The following is a 25,791-nucleotide window of genomic DNA, read 5'->3' on the forward strand; positions in this document are numbered from 1 at the left end:
ATGGATGAACTGGTTTGATGCAGAAAAAAAATCTCCAACGTCAGATTCCTAAGCGCAGCGGTAGGAGCGTGCTGATAACGTGTTGTGGTCTATTTTATCTGACAGAGAGACTAGGGCCGGCGGTAGAGAAAGAGAGAAGAGAGATGTGTGTTTGTAGAATTGTAGGAGAATGTGTGTGTTGTTATCCCTCCTACATTGTGCCTTTATTTATAGTAGTAAAGGTAGAGAAGATATTTCTTCTCCTCCAAGTAATACAAGTTGTAATAGGAAATGATAACTAGAATCAATGCTTATCTAGGATTTACACAATCATACTTAAACTAGGAATGTTTACAACAAGTGTTCTATTGAAAAATATTTTATTTATTGAATAACTGTTAAGGTGGCTAATCAAATGTCATAATTCAATAATAAAAATAATTAATAAGTAAAGAAAAATAAAGAAATATATGGGCTTGCATTAAAATAAAACAAAATAATAATAATAATTTCTACATTGCTTTCAAATTTGGCAGTAAAGTGGATAATGTCAATTCATGTAAGATTTTAGACCAGAACTACCCTTTTTGTCATAACAGTTCACATAAGACTTTTGACATCTTCTTTGAAAATGCTCTAAAAGATTTCAAATTTAGTTGGTTTTTAACCGAGTTGATCGTTATAAGTTTTCTAGCTTTATATACAGACAGTTTGGATCATCGTGCAACAATGAAAGATGAGAAAGAAAACAAAAATTGTAGAACGAAAAATATTTAAATGACAAGGTTGCTAGCATGTCTTCTCACGTGACATATATACAAGAATAATATATTCTAGCATCTCCTCAATTATATGGTTTGTCTCCAACTTTTTGGCAATATTAGTTTAAGCAGCAGAAAACAGGATCTGTGTATAAAATTAAAAGAATAGTCCTACACACTTCATCTTAAACAACTATATATATGCGTCTTCCCTGGGTACTTCATTTTGTTTAAAAATTAAAATCATTTTCGAGCAGATTTCACTTAATTTATAACTGCATATATAGTAGACACGTGCTCGGAAGAGACGAGTACAAGGCAACATATATACGTGCATACAAACTGAAAAGTGAACATAAAGTTTGCTCATCATCCGCATGATGCTTGCATTCCAACCATTTTTAATTGCAAGCTTCAACTTCTCACCACTTCTATATTTGTTCAAAACACATAGGTTGATTATTATTTAGGCCAAATTTAAGGAGTTAAGTGGTTAGCTCAGTTCGAAAGGTCCCTTTACCTTGTGTGTCGCACACCAAGGTTGGAGTTTCACTATCAGTAATCCTTACTGGTGCACGGTAAATTCTTACGGAAATCTATACCAATGGTAGCTGACAGTTAGGTGTCACGTGTAAGTCATTTCGATTCGAAATTGTGGATATGTCATGACGCTGGTGGTGAGAGTAACCATTCTTTCCTAAAACTTTTAAAGATCTGCTGGAAAGTTGTTAGTGATGGAAACTGAAACTTTTTATGCATATTAATTACGTGAAGTAATTTCTTATGGATTTGAATAATATGAAGTTCCAATGGCATGACCCTAATTAATTAAGAAATAAAGTGCCTTACCCAACTGGGAAAAAAAATCTGGGTTTGCAATATCAAAATTGGCTAAACGCTAAACCCCAAGATTTGCACACTTCAGTTCCATTATTCACGTATATCCAGTACTTCCCGTTACGAAGTGAGAAGATCTTTTACGCCACAAAAAAGTTTGTTAGGTTTACTCATTGACCAATATTTTTGCAAGATCCCCATCTAACGTAGAGTATTTATTATTAGTATCTAAAATTTAGCCCACAAACCAGTTTTTATAAAACAATTCAAATATAGCCAACAATTCACTTAAATAGACCCAACTAGCCTCAAAACCAAAACTTAATTACACCCTTAAACCAAAACCTAATCAAGCATCATTGTTCTCCAGTATCATTCTGCCATACTGGGATTTAGAAGCAGCATCATCAACTTGCTTATACTTTGAATTTGAATTGTCATATATATGATTATCGTCACATATACCATAAAATCAATCCAAAATATTCTCATCTTCCAATGCACTTTTCTGGGGTGATTTGCTGCAAAGCACTTCCTCCGTCTCCCTCTTTTTGTCTTTCACATATTCATATTAAATTGCTTCACTGGTTGTGCATATTATGCTCAATTTTTATAACTCAATTAAATGCCTAATTTGGGTGCCCTCTGTTTAAGAGCTCATGTGCAGAATGCATGAGAGCATATGATTGCAATTTCCATCAAAATGAATACTTACAGAATACTATTAAAAAAATATGCAAAAATACATAACAAAATTTTCTGAGAAATACCAATTACTTATCACACAAGAATATTTAAAACGTGTTGTTATGTGAAATTTTCATCATCATATTTGTAGGCTTGTAAATTAAGAAATGAAATTGATAATTTGATTGACTTAATATCCATCAGAATAAATACCTCTTCATAAAATGTTTAATTTCATCATGCTCCTCCTTCTATCTTTTCCAATTCGAATTGGGATATGAAAATAATTAAACAATTAAAATGAAAAAGACCAAAGAAGAAAGAACATAAAGAAAATCTCTTTGGCGTTTGGTTTTCTATTTTGAGGGTACTTCAATAAATTGATGTGAGATTTTGACTATAAATGATAGTTTTTATAAAAAATAACATTTTTTAATCTAGGAGTTAAATTTCGATTATAAACGATAAATTCTCTGTAAGATACATCAATATTGGGGGAGTGGATCGAATAAAGGTTTTGGGTATAGATGTAAACGCATTTTACAACTCCAACTACAAGTTCCTTGCTCCATCCATATTTGACATTTTTGTATTTCTTTATTATGATGTTGGTGTTGAAACTATGGAGGAATATAATGGAGCATGTTGAAATTAACCCAGTTTTAGCTTTACACCAATTTTGTTGATGAAATCAATGCATGCACTGTGACAGCCCGTCCCTAATTTTAAGAATTTTTAAAGTTTTAATAAAGGATTTTACAAAAATGCCCTTCGAGGCACGCACATCATTCGAGGTTAATCGTTGTGTCGTGCCATCTAAGATTTGTTTTCTTGACATATCCTCGTAGTACTCGTCGTTACGGACGTGTGGGCGCAGACGGTTCGTGATTTGGAGTTATATCGAAGAAGTTATTAACGTTTGAAATTTGGAATTTTAAGGAATTATAATTTTAGTAAAATATAGAAATTCTTTTATGAAATTGGACGGCCCAGATTTATTGATGAATGAAATGGATGGCTGGGATGAGGGAAAGGTTTTTGGTGTGTGTATGTGTATGAGAAGAAGAAACAGAAAACAGAAAAGAAGAAGAGACTGGGCAGAAATGCCCAATCGGAGAAGAAGAAGGTGAGAGCAAACCAGAAGAAGGGAGAGGAAGAAGCTGACCAATCAGGGGACGGAAAGGAGGGAAAGGAGGGAGAGTGGTGCGCGGGGGAACAGGAGGAATGGGTCACCCTTGACCCGCGCGACCCAAACTTCCAAATCGGCGGGTTTTCGCCATTTCCGTCCAAATTTCCAACGAATTGAGTCAAGGTACCACTCCTAATCATCATCTAGGCCTTCCCTCTTTACGTTTCACCCCAAGAATCATTGAATTTCGTTGTGATTTCGCGAAGAACACCCCTACGGGTGCCGCGACCCTTTTGTTTAAATTCTCCAAATTTTGAAATGTTTTCTTTCAATTACTAACACCTTTAGCATTCCTTTAGGACCTAGAACAAAGCCCAAGAGTTAATTGAGGCGTTGGAACAAGTTTGAAGGTCGAATTGGAAACACCCAAATTCTAGGGTTCTTCACGGTTTTGGTGAAATTGAAGCACTTCCAGGCCAAATTGGCCTTGGTCTCAGGTATGAAAGTTGTTCTACTCATTGACATCTTCAAATCTGCAAATTTTGGTAATTTTTGGAAATAGTTGAATTTTCCGGCGAGCCGGGGGCGGCCAACCGCCACCCGCGGCGGCCCGCGCGGCGGCGCGTGGCCAATGGCCGCCAATGTCATTATTAGCTTGTGATTAAGGTTCTAGGTTCTGTTTTGATAATTGATGGACGTAAATTGAATAATTGAACCTAAGTTGGTTACGATTCGGGGTTAGGTGAAAATGTGAATTGACGATCCGACCGTTGGATCGTCATCAAACTTTGATACGTTGTAATACGTAATATTTGAGGATTATAGGAACTTACGGATTGGGAATCCGATTTACGGATATTCCGGAATTGGAATTGTAAGTTCATAAAATAGAATGTTAACCGTCACTTAGTTTTGGAAATTGACGGAGATCCGACCGTTGGATGGTAACGAAATTTTAGGATGTTGTCCTAGAGGTATATTGTGGACCTCTGGAAGTTTCGGATTTGAAATCTGAATTGCAGATCATCCGGATCGAACTACGTAGTGACGTGTCTTATATAAGTTATGTATTCTATCGGCAGGATTTCTGAGGTTGGGTTTGATTATTGTTCTAGGCGCTAATCTTCATGACGCCTTGATGTGTGGTGCTAGGGAGTTGTTGAGCGAACTCCAGGTGAGTGGGCAGTTTTGTTTTCGTATTACCTTTATACTATAAATTTTTCCCAGAAGATGAATTTATACGAAATTATGTTTTGAAAATGCCATGCATAGAATTATTTGGAAAATGTGAATTTCATATGAGTTATATGATTGATATATGATGCATACATGTTGCATGGTGCTGTGGAGGCACAGGTAAGTCAGGTGAGTTCATTATTCATTTAATTGATTGTTGATAAGATGTTTCAAGCTCATAACCTGCACCCTAGGTGTTAGTGCTTATTTTATTCACCACACCGCACGCTCGCCTTGGATCCAAGTAGGTGGATGTCGTACAGACCATGTGAGGGTTCCGACATGCTAGTCGTATAGATCACTAGGCGTGATTCCGACTAGTGGGTGATCTTAGTTATGCGCGCTGATGATTGATGAGAGAAGCACTAGAGCGTATTTTTACACCTTTCATCGTACAGACTACCTTACGTAGTTCCGAGTGATGTGCAGAGTAGGGCCGTATAGGTCACTGTGGTGACTCCGGCTTAGTGAGATATTGAGCTATTGAATTAATCGTATAGGACCAACTGCAGGGTCTCCGATTGATTCCTTATTTCACCTGATTTATATTTTGATTTATGGCATGGCATGTTTTTCTTGAAAAATGTTAAAGATTTGGGATTCAAGTTTTGAGATTTCATATGGTTATATATATATATTTTTCTGAAAAGTGTTAAAGGTTTGAGATTTGAGATTTTTGCTTATATATATGTTTATATATATGCTATTTTCTGGGAAAGTATACAGGTTTTACGGTGAGGGGTTAGAAATATTTTAAATGAAAAGTTTTCGAAAAACTTTGTTTTACTGACCCACTCAATTTTGTTTTGCGCCCCTCCAGGTTCAAGTTAGCAGAGCTTTGGTGGCCACGAGGAATCCAACGGTGTTCTGACAGAATTCACAAAAGTAGGACTCACCTTCGGGTGTGTCATCTTAGTAATTGGAAATTTTTTTTTTAAAGCTTCTGAACTATGTAAATGGTTACGTCACTCTCACGTGACGGCCAGCACGCCCTCCTTCGGGACGGGGTGTGTCATGCACTACATTCATTGAATTTTGTCAAGTTATATACCAATATCATTCAAAGTTATTAAGGATATATTCAGCGGTTAATTAGTTTTTCTCTCTCTGTCTTTCATGCATGTAATATCAAAATAAAGAAAAGAAAATGACCACATGCCAATATAATTTGTAGTTAATTATAATATAAACTTCCTTGCAACTTCAATTTGTCCTCAAAATATCAATTTAATTTGTAGTTATAATTTCTGCAAGCATTTTTGTTGATTGTTTTTATCTTTGCGGGTCTTGGCATAGCCCCCGCCTATATCTTTTTTATTTTATTTCTTTAATTATCAATAAATATGGTGGAGGAGGAACGAGCGGGATTTTTTCTTCGGTGTAATGGTCCTCACCTTTTTAGAAGAGGGTAGATGCCTTACTCACAGCCATTGACGAATAACTAATCTCACTTAATATTTCTCCATTTAAAATAATAATAATAATAATAATAATTCCGCAAGCATGATGATGACTGACTAGCTTACACCTTAAATCGACCCCTCACTGAATACCCACTTTCAGTAACACGCGCGCACACATAAACATTTATATACGGTTCATCTAACTTTTAATTACAGCCAAGTCAATGAGGTAGAACCCCTTCAACATCCAACCAAATTAAGCTTCCAGAAGGACTGTTAATAAAGTCCAACAGGCTGCAGAGTCGTAAACATCATTTTCATACAGCAACAGAAGTATACATAAAATAAAATCAAGGGTCCTCATAAATTAATTTGACCATGTTCTAATCAAGGGCACTCAATGGCAATAAAATAAAATAAAACCAAGGGTCCTCATAAACTTGCGTATCAACTTATGGAGAAGACTATTTGCTTTAATAAAGTTATATGGCAATCGTCAATGTATTCAACTAATAATGTTGATCGTTATACGAACGTCTTGTAACAATAAAGAAAATTATTTTTAGTGAACATTATCGTTATATTCACTTTCAAGCTTCCTACTTTTTTTAATGGTATTATAATATGACGTTATCATCAGATCTTAATTAACAACTAACAATATAAGGGGGTGTTTGTTTCCCCTCACTAAAGTTCACTGGACTGGACTAGACTAAAGATTAGTCCAGCTTCGTGTTTGTTTCCTAGCTGGACTAGTTTTAATGGAATTAACCAGGACTTGCTTTCACTAACAACCTCACTAACCGTTTTTAGCTTGTCCCCCGTAAAAACCATCGGACTAGCTAAGAACTTCTTCATCCTCCTCGATTCACCTTTCCAACCTTGATTTCGACGGCACAAGCTTCGGGCGCAGCTTCATCACCATGTACGTAAGAAAAAAAGAACGAATAATTAATAATATCCTCACCAATACCCATGTTGTCCTCACCAAAGAAAGGACATGTGCAAATTTTTGTCTGTACACATGGTTCAAGATCAAGACATCTAGTGTCCTATACTACTCGGAAAGTAATCAAATCATGGGGTCATGAATCTTTAAAAAATCAAAACGTGATTGAAGTATTTGACGAAATTAAATTAATAAGCACGTACCTAACTTTCAAGGGAGGTAAACGTATTCATGTACCAGGGAAATGGAAAGGTAGATATGATAATGACAATGTTATGTCTCACGTGAAAGTGATTTGTATGGAATGAGTTTATATTTACACCAATGTTTCAGTCTAATTATAGTTTATATTTACACTGATGTTTCAGTTATTTTATTTTACATATCATTGTATTATTAAATTAAAATGTCATATAATGATGAATTCGTCCAATACAAAGGATGAGGATCCTCTTCGGACTCTCTTTGTGAGAATCTCAAGAATCCTCAAATCTTGTTCGTTTATCGTACATCGTATGGTCAATTTTTGTCTGGTACTATTTATATTTAATTTTAAATAAAAATATTTAAAATGATTTATGACCGTACAATGTACGATAAACGGACACTAGTTGAGGATCCTCAAAATCCTCACAAAGAGAATCCAGAGAGGATTCTCATTCCAATACAAATAGATCTTGTTTCACATCTCCTTGGCATTGCCTCTCCTCCTTGGACATGAAATATAATAATAATATTTTTATGATTTGTTTGGTTTATGGGAGATTATGCATGACATTATTGCTCACCTAAGGACCTAAGAATGAGATCATGTGATGACCGTTTTAGTTAAGATCATTAGATTAATTAATCTTAAGGTAGATAGAATTATAAAAAATAAAAAAAAAATAAAAACTTTTTTGTTTTATCTAAACAATAATTAGCGAACTAATTGAAGGAAAACAAAAAAAAAAACAAAATTCACGTCACACGTCTTCTCCGGGGGCAAACTGGTCTTCTCGGGTTGTTTTATCAAACAAAAATAGGAATTTGGTGGTGCCTAACTCTTGTTAAAGGAAAACTGAAATAAAAAAGGATGCAAGAAAGACAGACAGCTGGGTGGAAGTATGGAAGACAAACATTTGAGTTTTCTTTTCCCCGAATGATAGAGACAAGAGGAAGTAAATGATAAAATTTTCATTATGACCATAAGTGATACACTACGTGTTTTTATATAAGTAATGAAAATTTTTAATATTTAAGTTATTAACTTTTCAACACACATATCCCACTATTTGTATTGTAACACGTGATGTAACACCCCATATTCGGTCACATTAAAAAATCTCTCGAAGTAGAGGCGAGGCATGGTGTAAGATTGAATGTGTTGTTTATCTTTCCAAGAAAGAGGACAACTAATGATAAACCATGATTATCCAACCTTTTTAAGTCTGAAAGAAGTTCGTCTTCCCCTTGATCACGGATTCACGGTCAAGCAAAAATATAATCTTACAACTCTATCTAGTCTTAGGACGGTGTTAATTAAAATGGTCCTCACAGGGCCTATTGTTTGGTAGCATTACTGTTCTTCATGATGCCATCATGAAAGAAAACGTAAACGGTCGCAAATTACGATGCGTTCTAAAGTTTGAGCAGTTGAGCTAACCATGTGACGTCTAGTTTTCTGTCCATGTGACGTCTAGTCTTCTGTCCATGTGACCAAAGGTTGTTTTTCTTCTTTGGCCCTATGGTTCTCACAAAATCTTGATTGGTTTCATGTCAACTACAACATACATGTATACGTATTTATTAAAAAATATACTAATTTTTATGTATACGTTGACGATACTAATAAACAAAGTTGATGAGTCTGCTAAATAAGAGAAATTATGTATACAAACATGTTTATCAAGTTGAATAATAAAAATAAATATTTGTACAAGAAAAATGGACTGTTGCTTGTATCTTCTATCTAGAGAAAAGGATGAGAAATTAACTGGATCAAATTTGGTAATTTGGTTATGGGCTTCTTATTGAAAATATTGTGGGCTCGCCATTCAAAATTGTAGTCCTTCTAAGTATAAGCGGGCTTTTTAAAGACCGAGGCCCGCCAAACATAGGCTGAAATTTCAAGCCCAACTCAGTAATGAGACAGGGAATTTTATATGCATTTAGAGGAAATAAATTAATAATCATGCACTATATTACTATTAGCCTTTTGTCACAAGAGCTAACGGGTGACAAATTTTTTTTTCTTTTCAATATAATCTTTATTTTTTAGGCATTTTAATTTTTTAAAATCCTTAATTTACAGTTTATGATTTTTTTTTTTAAGTTAGTAACTCTTGTATGTGGTCGTTTTCTTCTGATTTTTTTTACTAATTTGCTATTTAATTTTAATTTGTTCTTTTTTAAAGTTGTAAAAAAGGAGGAGCATTTTGGGTATTAGGAGAGTTTCACCAAAATTTGGGCATTTTTCTATTTAACTCTTTATGAGGAACTTTCTTAGAAAAAGTTAAATCATGTTTAAAAGTTCAAATCCAAATTTGATTTGGACCTTAACTTGTTTCTTAGTTTAACTTTTGTTTTGGGCTTTTTATTAAACAATTTATAGTCCAGATCATAACCTTCGCACCAAGAAAACGGAAATTTCTTGGAAAATCCCGTATATAACCTTCTTTCCGTCACGTCTCCGTTCTCTCTCTCCTCTCTCCCTCCTCTCTCTCTCTCTCCACCTGAAAACTTGATGATCTGAAGTTTTTGATTCCCACCGACTGGACTCCTCCGCTCTGCCATGGCGGTCCAGTTCAAATTCAGAAGCTCCGTCAACTTTGAATCCGTCGCCATCGACGGCCGCGCCTCCATCTCCGTTCGCGATCTCAAATCCAAGATAATTCGCCACAAGAACCTCAACCTCTGCCAAGACTCCGAACTCGTCTTCTCTGACGCCGTAACCGGTCAAGGTCAACTTTCTCCCTCCCTTTCTCTTTGTCAATAGCCTTTGTCGCTTTCAATTTTATTTTTCTGTTTGGTTGCCTAGAAAACGGGAGGACAACCAATTGAGACGTTACAGTTAGCCGTGAATCCTTTCTTTATTTGTCCGTCTGATTCAGAAACACGTTAGAATTACGATTTTGGTGTTTGGTTGCATGGAATTGGAATTAGGGTTTATGTATATTGTTAGCTACGTTTTGAAACGGCTTTCGGTTTCGGATTGATTACAGAGTACAACGACGAGAGCATTCAAATTCCTTGCGGTTCTAGAGTGGTAATTAAGCGAGTTCCTGCAGGATCAGTACATGTGAATCAGTAAGATACCTACCCGTTTGATTTATATTTTTATGTATTCCGTGCACGTTTTCAGTTGGCATGCATATTAATTGGCGATCAAAGTTTGTTTATTGTTTCGGAATTTGAATTTATTCTTATGATTTGTGACAGGCCTCACTTCAATTCATGTCAGAATCTTCATAGCAAGGACTCTGTGGATGCTAAATCACCCGCTGCACCGGTTTGTATCTTAAACTTCGCACTCGCATTTCAAGTTGCAGTTGTGGATATTTCTTAGTCACGTTTGAAGCTCTTTGGTTGATTATCTATTTAATTTTTTCTTGTGTCTTTGGTGTTTCGTAGAATGCTAAGACTGTTGACTTTGATGACTTTGGGGTTGACTTGTATCCCATTCCTAAAGAAATCGTTTTCAGTTCTGATTTGGATACGGACAAGGATAACTTCATCTATGATTATCAACCAAATACCGATAACGGCATCAAAAGGTTTGATTGTTTCTTTTATTAGTGATTCCCTGGTGGTGTATGATTGTTTATTTTAAGACTTTGGAATCGGATATACCAAACGTTCGGTAAATATTTGGTATTTATGCTGTACATGATTTCAATTTGTAATTAGATATTCGGAGCCCGCTATGAGACGATGCTTGAAACTTGAGGCAAGTAGCATTAGTGATGCTTTTCCAGGAGGTATGTGCTTCGATTACAAAGCTTCACGGGTTAGGCCTATGTTTGTTACTTGTATTAGTCTTTTCATGTGTTAGGCCTATGCTTACCACTCTGAATTATTTTATATAGTTCATGTGCATAGTGGAGTTGAACAAATCATATTGCCGACAAAATCAAAGCCTGAAGAAGAAGACATGAATGTGGAAAGGTAAGAGATGCATTAGTTGTATCATCTTATTGTTTGTCTGGTTCTTCGGTCTCAATGATCTGACTTGTTTTCTCTCTTGTAAATGAAGGGTGGGCGGTGCGACTGCCCTAGATACACAGCATGCTAATTTGTCATCAGAGCTGAAATGCTCTCTATGCAACGCATTTTTCAAGGAGGCCGTAATGATACCATGCTGCCAGCACAGTTTTTGTGAGAAATGTAAGTCTATGGTCTGTTAGTTTTCCATCTGATAGTTTACCGTTGGATAGTTTTCGTGAGAGATGTCGTGTTAGGTATTAGTGATTCTGGGCTGTAACCTGAGCGTGATAGCTTATGCACATTTTTGTGTTCAGGCATTTCTCAAGTGTTGCGAGAGAAGACCAGATGTCCCAAGTGTCTTTTGACCAAATGCAGAGTAGAAGATTTGCTGCCAAATGTTTCTCTGAGGCAAGCAATTGAGCATTTCCTAGAATCTCAAAATTTAATCACTGCTCCAGATAATGATTGTTGCCAGTATGCTCCAGGTAGGAGTTTCACATACGTTTATTCTGACATACCTTAACCCCACTCTTGTGTTTAACAAGTTATTAATGTAAAAACAGATGGAGAATCTGGAATTCAGGCCAAAGATGTGTCTCAGGGCGGTAATATTTTACAAAGAGAGGCAGAGGCGCCTCATTCTCCTGAAACAGGGACAGGTTCTAATCATTTATTTGCAGAATCTGCTTTTAACCCTCCTTTCCAAAAAGATGTTAAACCAGCAATCACAAAAAGGAGGCCACCTTGGGTTTCTTCAGAAGGTAGTATCTAACTTGGTCCTTGTGACATTTCTGGAACTTTATTCGATTGTTGTTTTGGCATGTGTAACCTTTTCTGACAATCATGCTATTCACCAGGTGGTGACAAGAGCTTCTCAGAGACTGGAAAGCACAGAAAGGTATTTATTGTGAAAGTAGACGTGAAAATTCTCATTTTTATTGTTGGAACAAACTGTTTATCATTGTTTGAGTGCTTTTTGGTTGTGTGACTTAATTATTTATAATTTTGGGTGCGTTTTTTGAATGTATACCTGTCTTTATGGAATCAGGGGGAACGTACCTGTTACAGGTGTGGTTCGCCAGACCATTTCATCAGAGACTGTCCAGTTGCTTCAAGCCCACATCCTATGCTTCATGCAGGTATGAAATAGGAGTTGTACGCATTCATTTGTAATTGCGTGAACTCTTGCCTGTGATGCTCACCAATTTGTGGATTTTAGGAAATGCAATCTTTCCAGGAGCTGTGCCAGGCTATGTACCACCATACTGGAATGGGGCTCCCTCACCTCATGCCATGCCCTTTGGAAATCCATATGGAAATCATGCGAGGATGGCTTTTGGTACAAATATGGTCCCTCCTGGTCCTTATGCTGTTCCTGCATACATGCCATCTATGTATAACTCATTCCCTTCCTTTGGGTAGGTTCAGTTTCATCTTTAGCTGATTGCTGTACATAAGATATTCATTATTATTTGTCCTAAATCATATGAAGTATTCTTCATAATTGCATTATATTGATTTTTACACCAAACCATCTTGCAGTGGATATATGAGGATGGGAGGTGTTGCTCCTCTTCCAGTGACTGGTGAAGACTGGCATTTAAGTCGTACGGAATCTGTGGATCTTCATGGTCGGGGAAAGAGAAGAAAAGTTTCAAATGAGAATTTGAGGAGGTGAGTCTTTTATTATCAATAATCAGTAGGAGGAACTTATGTACGTATTATTTGATCTACATGTGTATGTAAGGGCAAAGGTTTATGCATCTCTGGTTATGCTATCTTGCATCTGAAATAATATTATTGGTTTTGATTATAGTTTGTTAATATACCTGATTTTTAATGACTAACGAGTCGTTTTGTCCTGCTTCAGAGAACAATCTCATGATGGTGAAGATGATGAAGACCGTGATTTAAACGAGAGACATTACTATAATGGGACGGAAAAAATACATGACCACAGATCTCGTATAAACAGGGAAATGAGCATAAGTTACTCTGAGGACGGCTCTACTAAAGGGTCCCAGAGGCAATATCGGCATCACAATCACACAGATGAAGACAGGCTTGCAGTTCAAGGTCAGCAGAAGAGTTCCCGTTTGGTGGTTGATGGTCAAGATCAGAAGCAGTATCATCGCACGGAAGGATCAAGTTCAGAATTAGACGATGTGCCAAGTAGCTCTGGTTGCCACAGTGAAGAGAGACGGAAGCACCACCATAGAAGCTCCAGAAAGCATAAGGATCAAAGAGAGCAGTGTGGCAGTGATTCCAGTCAGAGTCATCATCGATATACCAAAGACAATAACAGAAACAGGATCGAGCATGAATCCAAAAGGCACAATCAGAGATATCGCAGCCACTCAGGATATGGTATTGATCAAAGTGGTTCCAGTGATAAGAAGTTGCAGAAAGAGAGCAGTCACAGTTCTAGACATTCTAAGCTCAGTGGAAAGAGTAATGTCGATGAGCGGAGTCATGACAGGTGGAAGATGGTTAGTGGGTCAGATGAAGATTGTGGAGAAGGTTATCCGTATTCTAGACAGAAAAGAAAACACTAGAAAACATCAGGACTGATTTGTGAGGTAAATTGTGTAGATGAAGTCGCATTTCTAAACTTTGATGTTCTATATGGTACTTTTTCGTTTCAGTTAGATTGTATTAATGTTTTGTCATTAGCTCCGTTTATTTCTTGATAAAACCTGCCTATACTTGTTGAAAGCAACATGTTTAGCGCACAGTAATCTCGGACTTGTGCAGGATACTTGATCTAATGCCGATTCTCTGTTGATTTTATTGAAACAGATCTGATTGACTTGGCTTTTGGACAGTAACTATTTGTAAATTTCTGCTAACCAACCTCTTCACTTATTCTAGCTTGGTCATAACAAAGGGAGAGGCTAGCATTCAAAAGTTTTAAGAAGAGCAGCAATTGTTGATGTAATCATAGGGCCTTATGCTTTTCTTTCGTCCCGAAACTTACTTTTGCAGACATGTTAAAGCCAGCGAAGGTATGTTCTCTTTCAGAGGGAAAAAGGTACAGAAACAGAAGCCATGAAACGAGGGGGAGAAGCAAAAAACTGACTCCACAAATCTTCAATGTTTCGGAGCTGCAAAATTTGGTTCGCCAGTATATGTTTATCGCTTTTATGTTATAACCTAGTTACCCAGCTTCTTGCACTCCACTTTGCATTAGTAAAAAGATTATAATACACTGTTTAGAGATTTCGTGTCTAATTTAGTGCACTTATAATCTTAAAAACCGAAGATTACACTGCATATTTTGTATAATGTATATTGATAGTAAGAATTTCATGTTTTAGCGTCGGTTTCTCGGCGTGGTACAGACCAATTTGTAGGTAAAGGGATTGTACGTGCCAGATTCCGATGCTAAAGGTAATGCGTTACCCGTAGTAAACTGGTTACTTTCTGAATTTTACTAATACGAAGTGTTTTTCTCTCTGTTTTCAGGTCGGATATCGTGCTTTTCTTCCCCAGGAAGATGCAATTGTACCCAATGCAATTGCAACCCAACAGTCCAACGCAGCAATACTTACCGACTATTGCAAAATTAAGAAGCTGCAAAGAAAAATATTTGACATGTAATGCAAGTTTCCAACAAACTTATTGGGTCGATTAAGGGCTCGATCGGTTAAGGGCGATGGATAATACGATGGACAATATCAACCATCCCAATATGAAGTACCCCACCAACCTCGTCGGCCCTGGATCCTCTGGTTCCTGCAATAAGAAGTGATCGCAGAGATTATTTCGACGGGTTTCTCAGTTATTCATGGACAACCAAAACTAGACAAGAGGACATGAAACGGGTACATCCTGGTTGCAGTGTCTCAAAACAATTATTCGACGCTGCAATCTTGGTGTCTCCGTTTCATGCAAGTCCTTAACGGACTTGACTCGCCCGGACACTGAACTTGAACCGAAATCCTAAGCAATTCAAATCCATGTCCGCAAGGGGACTCATGACGAACTCATTCCGACTATCCTTGGGAAGAAATTAAAATGGTTTAACCTGATTTCAACCGGCTTTGTCCTCTCCGAGATTAACAAGAAAAATGAAAACCTTGAACCTAATGATTAAACCGAAAAAAATAATTACGAAACTACGGACAAAGATTAGTAAGTACCCCCACTGGCGGCGGAGTTCCTTCTGCCGGCCTGGTTTTCTCAACCTCATAAGGCCAAATGTACCCGTCTGGGTTTGCGCTCCTGGCCAGGCTCCAGTCATACAATCTGCGTTCATCCCCCGATGACAAGATTGTGTACGACTCCTATGGATGATATACAAATTTAATCAGCATATAGTGTTATGGGAGAGTATAATGACAATATATCCATCGAAGGCCTATTTGGAAAAGGTTTTAGATTGGTTAAAAGCGTTTTCAGATGACCACAAATGTTTTTCAGAAGCACTTTGCTTTTCAGACGGTATAATTTCAAGTAAAAATCATTTGAACTAAGAGAACAAAAGGGTATTTAAAACGTACTTTTAAAGGTTCCAAATTCTTGTTTAGCTCCTCTTCTTCTAACCCCCGGCTCATTAGCATGTCAAGCTTGGCTTTGTATGCAACTGAAACCTGCTTAAAATTAAGAGAAACTAAATTTGTTAAATAACGGTCTCAATGACAAAAGGTCTTAAGGTCTTAGATTCGACTGACACTTATACTATATGGAAGACTATGTCAAACTAATTGTGAAAAAAAAAAGGCAAGAATAAAAGTTGGGACCTCATCGTAGGAGCATCCTCTTTGAAGTCCAAGCCTGCCATAGTGATCAACATCTGTAATTGCTGGAATACAAACCATTTCTTGTGAGTTAATCAAGCTTAATGGGAAATCTGAAAGACTTAAATTCAAATTTGAATTGGGACGCATATGTGTGTTCGGCTAGTTGGATACTTTCGCCTTTTGCGGTATACTAGAGTAGTTTAAACTATCGTCTTCTATATAAAAAGAAAGTAATCAAGATCGGCGTTATGTACGTATGCCACGAAGGGCCCGTTCGACGTTGAGAGCAGAGATCAGAGAAGGCGGTTCTTTCGGAACTTCAATGGAGCTTCCTGTATCGGCTTCGGTGGTAACAGTCTCTGCCGATGCATCGCCGGAGCTCCTAATAATGCAAAACCTGCGCGGTTTAGATGCAAACCTTATGGAATTCGAAAATGCACAGCCAATCTTTGGAGTAGGATTAGTAATATGAAAGCTTTTCTGGGCAGTATATATTGTAGAGGTGGAAGACGACATAGCCATTGGCGTAAGGTATTAGCACGCAGGGAAGCAGTTTTTTCTGGTTAATGTCGTCAGTTTTGGAGGTTTGTTTCGCTGGAGATAAGGCTTCGCTTGTTTTCCTACCAAAGGTTTGTTATCTACATGAGTGTTGGTATAAGACAAGGCTGTACTCGAATTTAAAGAAGAATTAAGCAAACGCCTCCTCACTAATCACATTCTTTCAATTTACTTAATCGATTTTCAATTTGTTTATGAGTCGTTCTATTATTTTAAAACATGCTAAAATACTCGTTACTTTACCACATTTACTATTAGTTTTTCTCATTAGAATGAATGAAAATAACTTCGACATAATAAAAAATTTGACAAATTTGACATATGCTTATTAAAGCACCTGATGGTCCACGAGTAGATAAAATTAACAAATTAAAATGAATGGTGTGAGTGTGAGTTAGTATTCCAGACTGGCATTCAAAATAAGAAGTTAGTTTCATGATTCAATCAACAACCAAGTCGTTGTAGTATAGTGGTAAGTATTCCCGCCTGTCACGCGGGTGACCCGGGTTCGATCCCCGGCAACGGCGTTTTACATTTTTTTTCAAATTCCACAAACTTTTGCTATTTATTTTAAGTCAATACGACGTCACTTGGATTTATCTTCTTCCAGTTTCTTCGTTCTCGTCCTCGAGCAACCAGACATCTCCAGTCGTTTCTGTTTCTCTTCCATTCTTCAAATTCAACTCTCAGTCTTTTCAAATCTTCCGAATTTTGAATTGGAATTGCAACAACTGACACTGATAGCAGATGGGTTGGAACGAGGCAACCGGATCGGGGCAGCAAGCCGGCCCGAGCGGAGGAGAACCGGGTCCCAGCAGCAGCAGCGACCCGGGCGTGGCACGGCAGTTCCCACTTGCGGCTCAGCCGGAGATCATGAGAGCAGCCGAAAAGGACGACCAGTACGCCTCCTTCGTCTACGACGCTTGCCGAGACGCCGTCCGCCACCTCTTGGGTTTGTTAATTTGCAGATTACGATTGCAATTAAGGTTTAATTGAGCTAATTAGTACTTACATTCGGCGCCCTTGTGTGTTTTAGGTACGAGAGTTGCTGTAGCTTACCAGAACGAGGTTGGGTTCAATTCCAAGTTTTGAACTTTAATTCCTGGGAATTGGGATATTTACAACTAACTCCATCCATGGAGATTGGAGTTCATCACTCTCTTTTCTTTTGGTTTTGGCAGACAAAGCTTCTTGGGCAAGTGCTTTATTACGTTTTGACAACAGGGTCCGGCCAGCAAACTCTCGGGGAAGAGTACTGCGACATCACTCAGGTTTATCCATTTTGCTTCTGATAATCTCACATCTGAGCTGTTTTACTTGTGTAGTTGATTCAAACATGAGATCGGATAAACACTCTTAACCAATTGAGCTACAGGCTCCTTGTTTAATTTGTTGTTGGTGATTTTAAGACCTCGGTTGCAAGTATAAATGTCATTAATCGTTTGAGCTATAAGCGCTTTGCTTTGTTACTTGTGTAGTTGATGCTTGATACTTGTGTTTTCAGGTTGCCGGACCTTATGGACTGCCTCCAATGCCAGCAAGGCGTGTGCTTTTCATTGTCTACCAGACAGCCCTTCCTTACATTGCCGAACGAATTAGGTTCCAACTCCCCACCCACTTTTTGACTCATCTACTTATGTTATTTCAGTGTTAGTTTTGGCAAGCTGTGAGCGTGCTCATGTCTGTTTTTTAATGCACTGTACACAGCTCTAGAGCTGCTAACCGTGGCATAGCCCTAGCTGATTCCGAAGAGCTCTATGGCATCAGTGCTTCACTAAGCAATGATGCTCAATCTTCTTCCACTATTCATAATTCAGCTGGCTCTACATCTGGTCCATCTGTTTCAGCTTTGAGAAGATTAAAAGAGAAGTTCAACGGGTTATGGATTTCGTTAGCTCGGAGATGGCCTACGGTATACTTATCCACCTCTTATGTCTGTTTATAACTTGATTGCTGGGTCGAATTTATGCTATCTTGTTTTTCAATCTTTCTGTGTGGCCTTCGATTGGTGATCAGATAACCTGGATTGAATGCCTTTTGTAGTTAACATTTCTGTGATGCTGGTCCCTCCAGGTGCTTCCTATAGCTCGAGAATTTTTGCAATTGGTTATTCGTGCTAACCTCATGTTCTTTTACTTTGAAGGTGATTCCTGCTTTTAGAGGTTCATGTATTTTAGTGTTACTAGTGTAAATTCTAATAATGAAATTGCAGAAGAAATTAATTTCTTGCTGTCATTGATTCTCTGCAGGCCTCTTCTATCATATATCAAAACGAGCAGCAGGCATTCGTTATGTGTTCATCGGAAAACCATCTAACCAAAGGCCTCGGTATGGATTTCATATCCTAATGGACTATGCTTTAGTCGCACTATAAGAAGTATGCACGGAAGGTTTATCATTTGTTGATTACTCCTTCCTGCTAGTATCAGCAAGTTTTCTCATCTGCACTTGCTTTCTTCTATGAGCTATATATATCACACCACAGATTGAGCATATCTTAGCATTGTGGCGTTCATATTTTTCAGATTGATGATTAAAGGATCGGCACTCGTCTGATTTTAATTTTATAAAAGTTCAATAGACTGAGAATTATTAGTTGTATAGCAATACTTTATCCATAAAATTCAGACTCATATGGTTGGCTCCCATGCAGATATCAAATTTTAGGCGTATTTCTATTGATTCAGCTTTGTATCATAGCTGCTGAAGGACTGAGGCGCAGCAATTTATCCTCTATTGCAAGTTCAGCTCAGCAGACTTTTGGTACGCACCAAACTTCTGCAGGTAGGTATGTTAGTAATCTTTTTAACTTATATATATGGTCTTGATTCAGCCTATGAGAGTAATATCGCTTATCTTAGGTCAGAGTAATTAAGTTGAGCCCAATAAAAAGCAACAAGATTAACTTCAAACATTGTCTGCCTTGCAGCCAGTTTTGTTAGAAATGTCATTGAGTATCCTTGTAGCTGCTACTGTAATATCTAACCTTGATTTATGGGTTTATAGGTCGAGATTTGCCTGTGTTAAATGAGGAAGGTAATTTGATATCTGCGGACGCTACCAGGGGAAGTTGGGTCTCTGAATCTTCGACTTCAGAGGTATACATTCGAAAACTTTTTCTCTTTTGAGGGTGGTAGAATTCTTATTTGTCCCTTTGGTTGCCAGCTGTGTTCTTGTATAAGATAAGCGGAGAACATAAACAAAATACGAAGTTATAAGTATATGAATACTTGCTTATGCGAATACTTGAAAACACATGCTAATTTGGTTCAAGAGCTGGAAAACACGTGCTAATTTACTCGATTTTGTTTCCTCCTTCTAGTCTCAGGCCAGCGGGAGCAGCAAATGCACACTCTGTTTGAGTAATCGCCACTACCCAACAGCCACACCTTGCGGTCACGTATTTTGCTGGTACTGTCCGGTTTGCACTTTCATTATTCTCTCTCTTTCTGTGGTTTATTAACATGCTCTATTTGCAGGAGCTGCATCATGGAATGGTGCAACGAAAAGCCCGAATGCCCCCTCTGCCGGACTCCCATAACCCATTCGAGCCTAGTTTGCTTGTACCATTCAGACTTCTAGCGTTTGATCGTGCCATCACCCATCGCGGTCAGCCACAGAATTCGCCATTCGGTAATCAGAAACAAGAAACGACTTGCAGTAAAGCAACTTGTCCTCTGATTCCATGCGGTTAGTGTCTGTACTAATATCATAAATAGGTTAGAATAGGATGCACCACCTATGTGCCTTAGGTGAGTAGAGCATCTTTAATAGTGTAGGCAATTGAGTAGGCGACGCGATAGTTTTCTTTTAAGAAATAAAAGAAAGGAAATCGAGGTAGCACCTCGTCGATTTGTTTTTCAGGTGACAAAACGAAACTCGCGTTTTTCTTTTTGATACAGATGATATGTAATTTTAAATCAATCGAAGCTATGACAAGGAGAATTCAGCTTTGGGTGCGCTAATGAAGCGCATGTACTCTACCCAATGAGACCACACTGAGAACAATGAAACTCGAGCTTTTTTTTTTCTTCTTATCAAGCAATATTACACTTTTTTTTTTTTTTTGTTTTTTGAAAGGCGCAATATTACACTTTTTAGGTTACACTAAAAGGACGCAAGTTTTGAATGTTGGATGCAAGAGTTAAAGAAAAACCCTTTTCACGGGGAATATTGACTACTAGTGAAACTTGAGTATTAATTTTTACTTTTTGACAAATGGTTAAATGTTATTGTAAATCCATCTAAGACCATCTCCAAACCTGGGTTAAAAGTCAAATTACCCTCCAAACACTCTTCAACCCATGTTAAAATTTTAGGCTAAATGTCAAATGTTATTTCTGGACCAAATACCCACAGCTTTCCCCCTGGGCTAAATGTCAAATGTTTATCGGAATTTAAATTTTTTTAGATTAAAATGTTCATAAAATTAATTTACAATAATCTACATATTTATTTTTTTTTAAATTGATTTAAGAAAAAAATTAGCCTAAGTTCATTCTTTAATAATTCTGGGCTAAAATTTTAGGCTAGAAGGGTTTGAGCAGAAAAGATGTTTCTGGGCTAAAAGCCAAATTTTCTGGGCTAAAAAATTTAGTTTTTAGCCCAAGGGTTAGAAATGGTCTAAACCCGAAATTTTTTTGCACGGATATTTACATTACTTTATACTAAAGGAAGTGAAAGAATTTGATCGAGAAACGGAGTAAGTCGAAGAATGTTAGTTGAAGTAAATTTAGGAATGAATGAAGTTTTTAGCCCACCTGTTTTTATTTTTATTTTTTTGTCGAAATTAGCCCACCTATTTTACCACTAAAAAAAACACTAATGAAAAAAGTTTGAAAATTTTGAGTTTTAACGATAATGACAAAATAAATGGTAAAATGAACAGTATCAAAATTGATTTTTTAGTCTAAAAATATAATTTTTCATTAAAATAAACAGTATTATGAGTTTTTCGTTAAAGTTAAAAAAAAAAAAAAAAAAAAAAAAAAGAGATAACGGGCTAAATTAAATCTCATCCGTCTAAGTCCATGATCTCGGAATGGACCGTCAGATCACCCTCCTCCCTTCTCCCTTTATATACCAAACAAAATGGTTGCGGCAACTCCTCTACCGAAGCAAATTAGGGTTTTGCAAGCAAACGCGGAAAGCGCCGAAGCTCAGTGTTTCTCCGATCTCCTCCGATTTCACGCAACAACATGGCGGCAGCTACCCAGATGAGCAAGAAGCGAAAGGTAAACCCTAACCCTAGAACTCCACCAAACCTTAATATTCGATTTCGCAGCCAATCAAATCTCAAATGATTATACAATCAATCAATCGTATTATGTTCTGTGTTTTGATAGTTTGTGGCCGACGGAGTTTTCTTCGCCGAGCTGAACGAGGTTCTGACCAGAGAGCTGGCGGAGGACGGCTACTCCGGCGTCGAAGTTAGGGTCACCCCTGTCCGGACTGAGATCATCATCCGAGCCACTCGCACTCAGAACGTCCTTGGTAAATCTCACTCTTTGATCTGTAATTCTGTTTGTTAATCGATTTTAATTGAGATTATTTTGATCATTATGTTTTTGTTTATAGAAGTATATATTTATGTATGTATGTATGTGGAATAGGCGAGAAGGGAAGAAGGATTAGGGAGCTGACATCTATTGTTCAGAAGCGGTTCAAGTTCCCGGAGAACAGCGTCGAGCTCTATGCTGAGAAGGTGAACAACAGAGGACTCTGTGCCATTGCTCAGGCTGAGTCTCTTCGTTACAAGCTCCTCGGAGGCCTTGCTGTTCGCAGGTTCAATTCGTTTTTTCAATTTTATGTATCTTGATACAAAATTCATATAATTTATGTTAGTAAGAAGTCATCTTTTCAGTGAGTAGGTTATGATTTTGAGAAAAAAGTTGCCGACCTCGTGTCTGAGGATGACGATATTTGCTCATTCCATCTATGCTTTTTAGCTTAGGATTGATAAATACTCGTTCTTTCCTGGCTTTAATTATTAGATGGAAAAATTTTAATCAATGAATGGTTCTAAATCATATGTTTCACCACACATTACATGATGCATGAGCATTGTTTTTTTTTTTGGGTGTACTTTCTACCCGTATCTCGTTGCCCATGATCCTTGGGGATTATTTAATCCCAATGCTCGAAGAAAACCGCTTTGTTAGGCTTCTTGTCCTGCTGCTAAGGTGCTTGGAGTTTGGAATATTCTTCTGCATTTTTTTAGAGTGCTTGAACTAGTTTTCATTTGTAAATATATATATTGTATTCGACTGTACGTGTGTGCTGAGATATTTTGTTTTTATAGGGCTTGTTATGGTGTGTTGAGATTTGTCATGGAGAGTGGTGCAAAGGGATGTGAGGTATGCCTTAGTACACTATTTTCCTTTCGGACAATTATTGAAGCCTTTGTTGTCGGGGTGTTAGAATGGCTTCTGAAAATCTAATCTTTCACGTAGGTTATTGTGAGTGGAAAGCTCAGGGCAGCACGTGCCAAGTCCATGAAGTTTAAGGATGGGTACATGATTTCCTCTGGTCAGCCCGTCAATGAGTACATTGATGCCGCTGTGAGGCACGTTCTTCTTAGACAGGTTAGGTTCCTCACCTGAACTTGTTTTGTTGCAAGTGAAGTGATCCCGTGATTTTGTTTCTTTTTCTTTTCAATATGTATAGTTAATTGTGTCTTTGCTCTCGCAACTGCAACAGGGTGTGCTTGGTATTAAGGTGAAGATCATGCTCGACTGGGATCCTAAGGGCAAGCAGGGACCAATGACTCCATTGCCTGATTTGGTGACCATCCACACCCCCAAGGAAGAACAATACCTTCCAGTTCCACCCGCAGCAATCGACATAGAGCCAGTTCCAGTTGCAGTAGCTTAAACTGAGTTTAGTTGTTGCGGTCTGTTTTTCCAAGACAATGTTATGTAGTATTATGTTAGCAAACAGGGCTTTGTCGAAATCAGTAGAGGAAAATTACTATTTTGTTGTTTGATCAACTCCTTGGATTTGCGAATTCAGTTTTGTTCACATTATTATTTTTGTTGCGATGAATTGGTCGATTTGAGCCTCTCTTATACTCAATGTCCCATCTAGTTTTAAGTGTCAAAAAGCCGTTGCCAAGAATCGAACCCAATATGTATTGTAACCTTTGCGAACTATTAATTCAATGAGTCATATTTCTACATGGTACCAGAGCATACTCTGAACCCTTGATACCGATTGCTTTCATATTTCTTCAAGGAGTCATGAGGAATACGTACCCTTCACCATTGCATCTTCTCGAGCATTTAAGGTTGTGATAGATTCTTCAACGGCGGGGAGAGGCTCTGACGTGGACTCCTCCTTGCGGTGGAGGGCACCAACTCTGGGGAGTTTGTGTATCAATGATACACAAATCTTTGCAGATTGCTGGCAATTAATGTAACTAACTTATGTCGAGAATGAATTTCACATTAATTGATGGACATGGGTTTAGGTTTTACCAGTTAAATACAAGGGTAAACTGTCGGTTTACCCCCTGAACTTTCACCTCACTTTCGATTTCCCCCCTAAACTTTTCTATTGGAAAATTAAGGACTCAAACTAATTTTTTTAGCCAATTTGCCCCCTACCGTTAGTTTTTCATATATTCCATCCATATTTCCGTTAAGTGAGACCATGTGCATAATATGTGAGGATAGTTAAGTCATTTCAATTTAAAAATGATTAAAAACTGAAAATAAATAATAATAATAATTTTCCCTCTATTTTTTCCCGCTAATTCCTATCCTCAATTTTAATTTTCCCTCTCATTCCTATGCATGAGAAATAACATATGGTGTTATTGTCTTCATAAGTAGCTAAGTTAATCTTTTTTTTGAAGCATGTACTACCATTTTTATTTTCTCTAACAAATTAATAATTTGACAAATGCTAATGGTGTTATTGTCTTCAAAGCAGTGCATTAATATAAGAAACATGTCCATAAAAAAGACTAGGGTTTCTTATATTAATGCACTGCTTTGAAGACAATAGCACCATTATCATTTGTCAAATTATTAATTTGTTAGAGAAAATAAAAATGGTAGACAATAACACCATATGTCATTTCTCATGCATAGGAATGAGAGGGAAAAATAAAATCGAGGATAGGAATTAGCTGGGAAAAAATAGAGGGAAAGTTTTGCTTTTTTTATTATTTTCAGTTTTTTAATCATTTTTAAGAGTGAAATAACTTAACTACTCTCACATGTTGTGCACATGGTCTCACTTAACGGAAATATGGATGGAATATATGAAAAACTAACGGTAGGGGGCAAATTAGCTAAAAAAATTAGTTTGAGTCCTTAATTTTCCAATGGAAAAGTTCAGGGGGGAAATCAAAAGTAAGGTAAAAGTTCAGGGGGTAAACCGACAGTTTACTCTAAAGGGTAAATACAATCATGCATGTGTTGTTTTCATACGGCTGGTGAATTAGATTAGCTTAATTACAAGTTTATTATATTATTTTAGGTTGGAATTAGACAATAAGCAGAAAGGCAAAGATATTAATTAATTGAGCAGGCATGGGGGGAGGCCACGAATTTTCCTTTTATGCATGCCCTGATCGATAACTTTTTACCATTTTTTTTTCTAGCACTGAAATTCTATGCAGGCTTCCGTCCATATCATGGAAGCCAATTTGAGTTTTGGTCCCTCTTCACTAACTCTTGTGTTCTCTTTAGCAATTATACTCTCTCAACTGACAAAGCATCTGTATTGTATGATGTACGATTATTACACATTGCTCCACTGAGATTTTATAGCATGTTTCAGGGTGGCAAATACAGTAGGTTTTTAATTTTGTCCATATGAAGATTTAACGTCTAAAAATCTCGATGTATAAAATAAAATAGAATATAGTAGAATTTTCGCGATCCACTTAGAGCATATCTAATGTGTTGGGTAAGGGTTAGCCAACCAATTTTTTTTTTGTTTTTGTTTTGTTTTAGTGGTGAAAAGCTAGATGCTAGGCGCTAAGCTTCTAACTGTTAAGTAGGTGTCATGTTGCTCAAAGTTTGAGCTGATGCTAGTTCGGTCTCGCAAAGTGCCTTGACTTTAAATTTCCGAAGTAAATTTTGTTGCTAGAAGTCGATTTTCAATTTTGAGGCAAGATTATCAATTTGACTAGGGTATAAGCTCCCCTATTAGTGTCTTTGAAGGAAGAAAAATGACCTTATCAGATTGACATCATTGATAGGTCAGCTTCCAGTTGCAGCGACTAAGAAACCCTAATAGCACGTGTACAAGACAATTTGACGGCATGCCACTCGAGAGTATCTCACTTTTTATGACAGCAGCATCGTGATTAGAA

At 37.4% G+C, this 25,791-nt stretch overlaps 4 protein-coding genes, 1 long non-coding RNA gene and 1 other non-coding gene across 9 annotated transcripts; 5 read left to right on the forward strand and 1 right to left on the reverse strand.

Moving 5' to 3' along the window:
- Positions 1-2,974: 2,974 nt before the first annotated feature.
- Positions 2,975-5,651, forward strand: LOC126601530 (uncharacterized). 2 transcript variants are annotated; one of them, XR_007615754.1, is made up of 4 exons: positions 2,975-3,576; positions 3,753-3,890; positions 4,476-4,567; positions 5,450-5,651. It is a non-coding gene; the product is annotated as an uncharacterized LOC126601530 (long non-coding RNA). The 2 variants fall into 2 exon arrangements; XR_007615753.1 differs by having other exon boundaries at positions 4,509-4,567.
- A 3,955-nt stretch (positions 5,652-9,606) lies between these two features.
- Positions 9,607-14,935, forward strand: LOC126605029 (E3 ubiquitin ligase PARAQUAT TOLERANCE 3-like). Of its 2 annotated transcripts, none has more exons than XM_050272379.1 (15): positions 9,607-9,923; positions 10,185-10,269; positions 10,402-10,471; positions 10,594-10,736; positions 10,870-10,940; positions 11,049-11,127; positions 11,216-11,346; positions 11,481-11,651; positions 11,730-11,927; positions 12,024-12,064; positions 12,215-12,305; positions 12,386-12,584; positions 12,709-12,840; positions 13,037-13,745; positions 13,966-14,935. In XM_050272379.1, the coding sequence occupies exons 1-14, from the start codon at positions 9,755-9,757 to the stop codon at positions 13,719-13,721; spliced, it is 2,265 nt and encodes a 754-aa protein (XP_050128336.1). In that variant the 5' UTR covers positions 9,607-9,754; the 3' UTR covers positions 13,722-13,745; positions 13,966-14,935. The 2 variants fall into 2 exon arrangements, with proteins under 2 accessions (XP_050128336.1, XP_050128337.1); XM_050272380.1 differs by having other exon boundaries at positions 14,038-14,935.
- Positions 14,732-16,561, reverse strand: LOC126605030 (NAD(P)H-quinone oxidoreductase subunit U, chloroplastic). Its single transcript, XM_050272381.1, has 5 exons — positions 16,163-16,561; positions 15,909-15,970; positions 15,669-15,758; positions 15,309-15,452; positions 14,732-14,901 (listed from the first exon to the last, which is right to left on the reverse strand). Exons 1-5 carry the CDS (start codon positions 16,428-16,430, stop codon positions 14,797-14,799), a joined length of 669 nt encoding a protein of 222 aa, XP_050128338.1. The 5' UTR covers positions 16,431-16,561; the 3' UTR covers positions 14,732-14,796.
- A 360-nt stretch (positions 16,562-16,921) lies between these two features.
- TRNAD-GUC (transfer RNA aspartic acid (anticodon GUC)) lies at positions 16,922-16,993 on the forward strand. Its single transcript has one exon. It is a non-coding gene; the product is annotated as a tRNA-Asp (tRNA).
- Positions 16,994-17,053: 60 nt separating this feature from the next.
- LOC126605945 (peroxisome biogenesis factor 10-like) lies at positions 17,054-20,419 on the forward strand. Of its 2 annotated transcripts, none has more exons than XM_050273403.1 (11): positions 17,054-17,418; positions 17,503-17,534; positions 17,648-17,737; positions 17,971-18,065; positions 18,174-18,378; positions 18,540-18,609; positions 18,716-18,794; positions 19,120-19,229; positions 19,473-19,564; positions 19,789-19,877; positions 19,946-20,419. In XM_050273403.1, exons 1-11 carry the CDS (start codon positions 17,214-17,216, stop codon positions 20,046-20,048), a joined length of 1,170 nt encoding a protein of 389 aa, XP_050129360.1. In that variant the 5' UTR covers positions 17,054-17,213; the 3' UTR covers positions 20,049-20,419. The 2 variants fall into 2 exon arrangements, with proteins under 2 accessions (XP_050129360.1, XP_050129359.1); XM_050273402.1 differs by having other exon boundaries at positions 17,055-17,418; positions 19,120-19,250.
- Positions 20,420-21,559: 1,140 nt separating this feature from the next.
- On the forward strand, positions 21,560-23,643 carry LOC126604657 (40S ribosomal protein S3-3). The gene is made up of 6 exons (XM_050271941.1): positions 21,560-21,700; positions 21,812-21,959; positions 22,079-22,250; positions 22,768-22,822; positions 22,919-23,050; positions 23,166-23,643. Exons 1-6 carry the CDS (start codon positions 21,665-21,667, stop codon positions 23,337-23,339), a joined length of 717 nt encoding a protein of 238 aa, XP_050127898.1. The 5' UTR covers positions 21,560-21,664; the 3' UTR covers positions 23,340-23,643.
- The last annotated feature ends 2,148 nt before the right edge of the window (positions 23,644-25,791 follow it).

The sequence above is a fragment of the Malus sylvestris genome, chromosome 15 (genome assembly GCF_916048215.2).
Source record: "Malus sylvestris chromosome 15, drMalSylv7.2, whole genome shotgun sequence".
Classification (NCBI taxonomy): domain Eukaryota; kingdom Viridiplantae; phylum Streptophyta; class Magnoliopsida; order Rosales; family Rosaceae; genus Malus; species Malus sylvestris.

Bases quoted from the DNA above. Each gene is read 5' to 3' on its own strand.
- LOC126605029 (XM_050272379.1), top strand. From the start codon at position 9,755: ATGGCGGTCCAGTTCAAATTCAGAAGCTCCGTCAACTTTGAATCCGTC. The intron at 10,737-10,869 runs GTTTGATTGTTT...ATTTGTAATTAG, and splicing joins ACCGATAACGGCATCAAAAG to ATATTCGGAGCCCGCTATGA. The intron at 11,128-11,215 runs GTAAGAGATGCA...TTGTAAATGAAG, and splicing joins GAAGACATGAATGTGGAAAG to GGTGGGCGGTGCGACTGCCC.
- LOC126605030 (XM_050272381.1), bottom strand. From the start codon at position 16,430: ATGGCTATGTCGTCTTCCACCTCTACAATATATACTGCCCAGAAAAGC. The intron at 15,759-15,908 runs GTCCCAACTTTT...AATTTTAAGCAG, and splicing joins GAGGATGCTCCTACGATGAG to GTTTCAGTTGCATACAAAGC. The intron at 14,902-15,308 runs GTACTTACTAAT...TTCTTATTGCAG, and splicing joins GAACTCCGCCGCCAGTGGGG to GAACCAGAGGATCCAGGGCC.
- LOC126605945 (XM_050273402.1), top strand. From the start codon at position 17,214: ATGGGTTGGAACGAGGCAACCGGATCGGGGCAGCAAGCCGGCCCGAGC. The intron at 19,251-19,472 runs GTAGGTATGTTA...ATGGGTTTATAG, and splicing joins TACGCACCAAACTTCTGCAG to GTCGAGATTTGCCTGTGTTA. The intron at 19,878-19,945 runs GTACTGTCCGGT...CTCTATTTGCAG, and splicing joins TGCGGTCACGTATTTTGCTG to GAGCTGCATCATGGAATGGT.
- LOC126604657 (XM_050271941.1), top strand. From the start codon at position 21,665: ATGGCGGCAGCTACCCAGATGAGCAAGAAGCGAAAG. The intron at 22,823-22,918 runs GTATGCCTTAGT...TCTTTCACGTAG, and splicing joins GTGGTGCAAAGGGATGTGAG to GTTATTGTGAGTGGAAAGCT. The intron at 23,051-23,165 runs GTTAGGTTCCTC...CAACTGCAACAG, and splicing joins GGCACGTTCTTCTTAGACAG to GGTGTGCTTGGTATTAAGGT.